At 29.7% G+C, this 7,500-nt stretch overlaps 1 protein-coding gene across 2 annotated transcripts in view; it reads right to left on the bottom strand.

Annotated features, from left to right (window-relative positions):
* The window catches only part of LOC138861473 (uncharacterized), an 8,449-nt gene that overhangs the window by 202 nt on the left and 747 nt on the right, over positions 1-7,500 (bottom strand). The window contains exons 2-4 of one of the 2 annotated variants that reach the window (XM_070120820.1): positions 6,566-6,680; positions 1,143-1,253; positions 1-642 (exon numbers count right to left, since the gene is read on the bottom strand). The exon at positions 1-642 is cut by the window's left edge and continues 202 nt beyond it. In XM_070120820.1, the coding sequence (XP_069976921.1) occupies positions 564-642; positions 1,143-1,253; positions 6,566-6,680 (305 nt within the window). In that variant the 3' untranslated portion in view covers positions 1-563. Of the gene's footprint in view, positions 643-1,142; positions 1,254-4,103; positions 4,287-6,565; positions 6,681-7,500 lie in introns of those variants that run through there. The other variant, XM_070120821.1, reaches the window with a different exon arrangement.

The following is a 7,500-nucleotide window of genomic DNA, read 5'->3' as shown; positions in this document are numbered from 1 at the left end:
GTACGAACCTTTATCAGCATTTAGGACTATGGAAATTTGTATTAATATTGGGGAAATTTATTTGCCTTTTAAGTAAAAATTTGATTTTGTTGGATATTGTTTTCATATTTTGGCTTAGAATACACCAGTTGAAAGGTGTGTGTGTGTGTGTGTGTGTTTGTGTGTGTGTGTTGTCACTTAACCATATTGATATATATCACAGGCACTGGCAATGTTTCCCATGTTAAGAACACAGTAGTCACACTAAGTCTCAAAATATCTAATCCTATTATTACGCACATAAATTACTTAAACTTAAAATGATAAAAGCAATCCCTTTGGTCGCACTGAAACAAAGTGAAAGATCGACTTTCTTTTACAAAAAACTAAAAAACAAAAACGTATTTTTTGTCTATAATGAACACAAAAATTGCTGTTCCTTTGCGAAATAAACATGTATTTTCGTGTAAATGAAACACTTACAAATACTCCTTAAGGTCATCTTTGAGAGTCCCAGAACCAAAATCAAGGTCGAAGCAGGTCACAAAGCGAGGCGTTTGAAGACAAGCAAGCATCCCTTTTCTTCAGAAATTACTTGCCGCTAAGGAAGAGAGGAGCGCTGAATGACAGCGCCTCGGGTGGCCGTCGGTTGTCAGCATTGTTCTGCCGAAAGGATTTATAAGTTCAAAATAGAGACTGGAGGATTAGGATGGTGTGGGTTCCTTATTGATATTGTTACTAGTAAAGCTGTCTCAGGTTTTATCCAAATAATTATGAACACTAATTCTGAATAGCAAAACACTTCCATGTGAATGATATGGTTAAAAAAAAACACTAGACAAGTGAGACAGCAATTCCGAAATCCTCCATGATTTCTTCTTCAGGTGATGTGTATAGACTGTGCATGCTTTTTGTTTTGTGTTTGAACAGCATTAATGCTAAATATTTTCGTTGTTAATCACACTAATAATTCCTACTGCAATTGTTATCGTTACGATAATAATGATAGTGATCATATGTAAGATAACAATAATGATAATAATGATCAGGGTAATAACAATAATACCATCAATAACAATAAAAAATAACAACAACGATAACAACAAAAAATAACAACAACGATAACAACAACTAAGCAACAATAACACAAGCCCATGGCCTACCCTGCGCCCCCCGCCTCTGTCGTCGCGCCCCTTGTTGAGTCGGCGTCTGGGGAGGGCCAGGACCCCCCCCAGAAGGACGCCCAGGGCCAGGAGAACGAGGAGGAACCGCATCTGAAAGATTAAGTTTATATGTCGTAATAAGTTGAAAGGAAATAGTTGATGGCGAGTGTGACGATTCGTACGATGCAGGGGGGGGGGGGGGGGTTATTTGGCTTTTCCTTCAACTTCTTGTCGGTACCATTATTATTATTATGGTTGTTTTTTATGAATATGACTATTGTTATTATAATGGTGATGATAATAATAATGGTAATAAAAAGTTAGTAGTAGTAGTAGTAGTAGTATCATTATTATTATTATTATTATTATTATTATTATTATTATTATTTTCATCATTGTTATTATTATTATTATTATTACCATTAATATTATTATTATTATTATTATTATTATTATTATTATTATTATTATCATTATTGTTGTTGTTATTGTTATTATCATCATCATCAGTATTATTATTATAATTATCGTCATCATCATCATCTTTATCTTTATCATAATCATCATTATCATAATCATTCTATTCATTATCAAAATCATGATCATTCTAATCATTATCATTATCACCATCATCATTACCGATATTATTATTATCATCATCACTATTATTATCATCACTATTATCATTATTATTATTATTATTATTATTATTATTATTATTATTATTATTATTATTATTATTATTATTATTGTTATTGTTATTGTTATTGTTATTGTTATTATTATCATTATCATTATCATCATTATCATTATCATTACTATCAACAATATTAGCATTAGTATTATTATTATTATCATTGTTATCATTATTATTATTATCATTTTCATTACCATAGTAGTATATATATTTGCAGACATATTGAAGTCGTTATGGATCTCCACATTTCTCTTTCTAATCCGAAAACTGTTCATTATCTTATATTTCCAATTATCACATCTTTTAAAGAATTCTCGACAGCTGGTACTTCGGCTCAACCATTTCACGCTTTTCCTTTTGTGTTTTCTTGTTATGTAAAGTAGTTTTAGATGGTTTCTGCAAGCAAGCGCTGAATAGGCATGAGGGTCTTTGGTATGTGATGAAGTAAACAGTATAAAGTGAGCCCTTTTGTCAGTCACTTTTTTTTCTCTCTCTCTCCTCTCCTCTCCTCTCCTCTCCTCTCCTCTCCTCTCCTCTCCTCTCCTCTCCTCTCCTCTCTCTCTCTCTCTCTCTCTCTCTCTCTCTCTCTCTCTCTCTCTCTCTCTCTCTCTCTCTCTCCTCTCCCCTCCTCTCCTCTCCTCTCCTCTTTCTCTCTCTTATTTTATTTCTTCTTCTTTTTAAATGTGAAAGCGCAAGCGTGCCATAAAGAATATCTGTCGCCACACTGGTACATTTACAAGAATAACAACTCTCTATTGTTTCATTTCCTCTATGAAAGAAATGCAATGTCACCTTGTAAAAGGAAACAAGAATTATATTTCAAATGAAAATGATGTCAGAAAGTTAATAGGAAATTTTCAATATTCCGACAACTCTATTTTAAAAGTCAGTGGCTCAAAATCCGTTAAAATAATTTCTTTCTTTCGTTTTAATTAAACGCGTGTTTGTTTTGTCAAGTTGCGCAGCATATGTATATATATATACATAAATCATTTTTATTTAACATGTCCCAATTTATTTCATTATTATTTGTTCATGAATATATCTATATTTACTTTTAAGACATGATTATCTTATTATAACACACTGTTTCATAATATTCCTCTTTACACTAGCTGAGTTTACGAAAAAGAAACATCAGAGATAGGGGTATATACAAATTAAAATCCGTGAGGTAGTAGTCAGCCAGTTTTCCATTAAATATTCTGTTGTAGTTTCTATGTACATTCATTCACAATTCGCTATTGGTTTTGCTTGTTACTATGCATACCTTCTTCCGAAAACAGTAAACGAATAAGTCAGTTGATATTCAGTATATAGCATTACCCAACTTCATGTCATGTCTTTTACATTACGTTATACTGTAGATTATGGAGGATATTCCCATGGGTGTAAAATGCAAGAGACACAGTTCTTGTGTTTGTCATTAAAAGATCTGTCTATAGATCTGATAATTCTCATTTCTTTTAAATCTTTCTTTTCTAAGAGGGGTTGGATTCTTGCTTCACATTGCTTACTTCGCAAATAAATTTCCAATCACTATAATTCGAAAACATATGATTTTGAAAATTAACGTTCATCGCGGGATAGAAAGTAGTTTCTAGTTTTTAGATCCAATACCTATTTTCCCTATGATAAAGTAGTAATAAGCGAAACGCATGAGGCTGATATAAAAGATCGAACCAACTACTACATTTTTGTTTATTTATTTATTCTTTAAAGCAACAGCTGTAACGTTACCTTCGGTTGTGTCGCTGTCTAGCCTTCGTACCTGACGTGCTGTAGGAAGGTACGACCTCAGGACGAGAAATGATCCAACAGCCGGATCCTAATCATTATATAACTTGCCCTGGCGTTTCTGTTGACGTCAGTGTATATAAATCAGTATATAAAACGCCATAAAGATGGAGGCACTGCTGGGGCTGACTTAGCAATACCGTGGCCAAATTTGCGGCCCATGAGAATTTCTCTTGGCTGTTGCATAATCCGAGGTTAATTCACACCGAGCAGCGAGTTCTTGCAGATGCGCCTGATTTTTATTGCATTAGATGTGACCAAGCTGTAGTTGCCGGCGTGGAGACTAATGCTTTCTTTGTTGGATGCGTTTGCGGTAAATCTCGAGACGACTTTTAGTGTGAGTGCTAAGATGTATCATGTACTTAGAGTTCATGCAGACATTCATGTCTAGATGAACACAGAGGAGAAGCAAGTCTTAAAGCATTCGTTACAACTTGAATAAAACAAATGACACGAAAACAAACAGATTGGTACTATCATTTATTTAAAAAATACAAACAACACTTAACTTAATGACAAATGAGTATGGAAGAATTTAATGAAATAGTTGTGTATAGGATTATGGACACATAAGGTCAGTATAGTTTCTGTAATCTATATACGAAAGGGCCTTTCCGTTGCACAGTCAATCGCTATTCTCCTTAGAAGCCCTGGAAGAAGACAGGAAATCAGTTAAAGAAAATATAAATAAATATGAAATAGATGGGAAATTGAACGAACATTCAAGCTAATCCGTGCACTTCCACTGCGAAGGTTGTATTACGCAAATTTGGAATAAGTTTTAATTCTTGTTTACTCATGTTATTCAGACATACCCACCGAAACAATTACAGTGAAATTGATATAAATAGCTAATAACGATAATAATGATAATAATAGGTTTAATACCAATGGTATAGCTACTACTGGTACTACTACAACTACTACTACTACTTCTACTCCTACTAATACTACTACTACTGCTACTGTTACTACTACTATTAATACTTCTATTACTATTACCACTACTACTATTACAGCTATTACTACTACAACTACTGCTTTGCTACAACTACTAATGCTATTAATTATGATGATAAGAATAGAAACAGCAGTGAAAATTATTTTATTATTGTATTCATTAGTAGTAGTAGAAATAGTACTATTGATAGCAGCGATAATGATAATTATTATAATTATATTAATAATGAATAAAAATAATGATGATGAAAAAGGATAATAGTAATAGCAATGATGATTATAATAATGACAATAATAATGATAATACTACTGCTACTACTACTACTACTACTACTACTACTAATAATAATAATAATAATAATAATAATGATAATAATGATAATAATAACAATAACAATGATGATAATAATAATAACAAAAACAGGAATAATAAAGACGATATTTATAATGATTATGATAATGTTAATGATAATCATAAAGATAATAATAGAAATAATAGTAATAACATTAGTGATAATAACATAATTAATAATGATTATGAAAATAATAATAATAACAATAATGATGAAAATAATAATAATTATTATTATTATTATTATTACTATTATTATTACTATTATTATTACTATTATTGTTATTATTATTGTTATTATTAACAATAATAATGATATCAATGATAATAAAAGTAATGATAATAATGATGATGATGATCTATTGATAATGATAATGATAATAACAACAGTTATAACAATAATGATAATAATACTGAAATAATAATAATGATTATAAAAATAATATCAGTAATATTAACAATAGATACATTAAGTGTGATAACAATAACATTAATGATAATAGTACCGATGAAAACAATAATTCCGATAATGATTAATATGTTGATGATAACAATAACAATAATCATAAAAGTAATGATGATCATGATGATAATAGTAAAGATGATTATATTACTACTACTGCCACTACTAATAATAATGATAATAAGATTAATAATGATAATGATAATGATCATTATTATTATCATCATTATCATTATTATCATCATTATCATTATTCTTACCATAATGATAATGATAAAATCAATAATAATAACAATGATATTGATAATGATAATAATGATAATGATAATAATGATCATTATAGTAATGATGATGAGGATGAGGATCATAATAATAAAGATAATGAAGATGATGATGGTGATGATGATAGCAATAATAATAATATTGGTAGTAATGATGATGATGATAAAGATAATTATGATAAAAGATAATTATAATAATAATCAAGATAATGATAATGATGATAATCATTATAATGACAACAATAATCATGATAATAATAACAATAATAATAATTAGTAGTAGTAACAGTAGTAGTAGTCGTATTAGTAATATTATAATGATGTTTATAATGTTAATGATGATGATCATCATGGTCATGATGATAATAAAGAATATAGTAACAATGAAAACAATAATAATGACTACAGTAAATATAATAATAAAGAAAATAATAATAAAAATAATAATAATGATAATATCAATAATAGGAATCAAAATAGTTATTACGACAAAAACAACAACAATGATATAATAACTGCATCAACAATAATAATAACAACAATAATAGAATCCCTATATCAATGATTATAAGAACAACAAAAATATTCATACTGCTACTAGTACTACAAGTAGAAAAGGTTTTATATGAGAATTAATATTATTTGACTGGCTTCGATTATATCTTCGTCACAAATACATGTACAACCAATTATATTACTGATAAGGAAACAATAAATACCAATCTAATATTACCATTACTATCAACATGGTCAATGAATATATAAATCAGTAAGAGGATAAAGCTTCAAGTTAACTCTGCAAATAAAACAAAAAATAAAAAAAAGATAAAAAGAAAAAAAAGACGGGAGGAGAATCTAACTTATATAACTTACCTGCGGATTCTGGAAATTTCGAAGGACATCGAAAGTGAAGGAGGTCTTGGCTGAGGCGAGTCGGCCGGAACCGCAGCGTTAGACACATGAGAGACAGCACGAGAAAAAGGCGCATCTGGAAAGGGCGGTGTCGTGTCGCTAGTGATGCCATAGAGTGAATAAGGTGTTGCGTTTAGTGTTTTGGAAATAGTTTTTGAAGTAAGGGGTCGTTGTATAGTGTAGTGTAGTGATGGTAGCGGGAGTATTGGGTTTAATGTGGTGGCAATACTTTATAATGTTGTGATAGGAGTAGCATAGTGTCGTGAGGTGTGTGTAGTAATGAGGATAGCGTATAGTGTAGTGCAGCGTAGCGTGTAGGGCAATGGTGATGGTATCTTGTGACGTAACGATACTAGTGTATTAGATGTGTTAGGAAATGGTATGAGCGTATCGTGTAGTAAAGTATTTAGTGTAGTTTAGTTCGCTTACGGGTGACTTAGGCAATATTGCGAATAAATTAGAGGGCTAATATATATATATATATATATATATATATATATATATATATATATATATATATATATATATATATATATATATATATGTATATATATATATTTATATTTATATATATATATATATATATATATATATATATATATATATTAATACAGCTTTATTATTTTGGTAGAGGATAGGCAAAATGTATGAAAAGTATGTTTTGAACTGTAATGCAACTATATACTGAAAGTGGAATAATATATTGTTACTTTTATAAACTGTGAAACAATTTGCATTTTCATAGTATTATTATCACGTATCATTTAGTAGCAATCTAAAATTAATCGAATTAATTTTGAACAGCATACTGTATCTGCGTTGCTTTGTTATACATAATTATCATTATCATTATGGTAATAGTCATCAATGTTAATGTATATGTAGGTAGTATTCTC

The sequence above is a fragment of the Penaeus vannamei genome, chromosome 4 (assembly GCF_042767895.1).
Source record: "Penaeus vannamei isolate JL-2024 chromosome 4, ASM4276789v1, whole genome shotgun sequence".
In the NCBI taxonomy this organism is placed as follows: Eukaryota; Metazoa; Arthropoda; class Malacostraca; order Decapoda; family Penaeidae; genus Penaeus; species Penaeus vannamei.
Note: the sequence above shows the minus strand (reverse complement) of the source record. Positions and strands in the feature narration are given on the sequence as shown.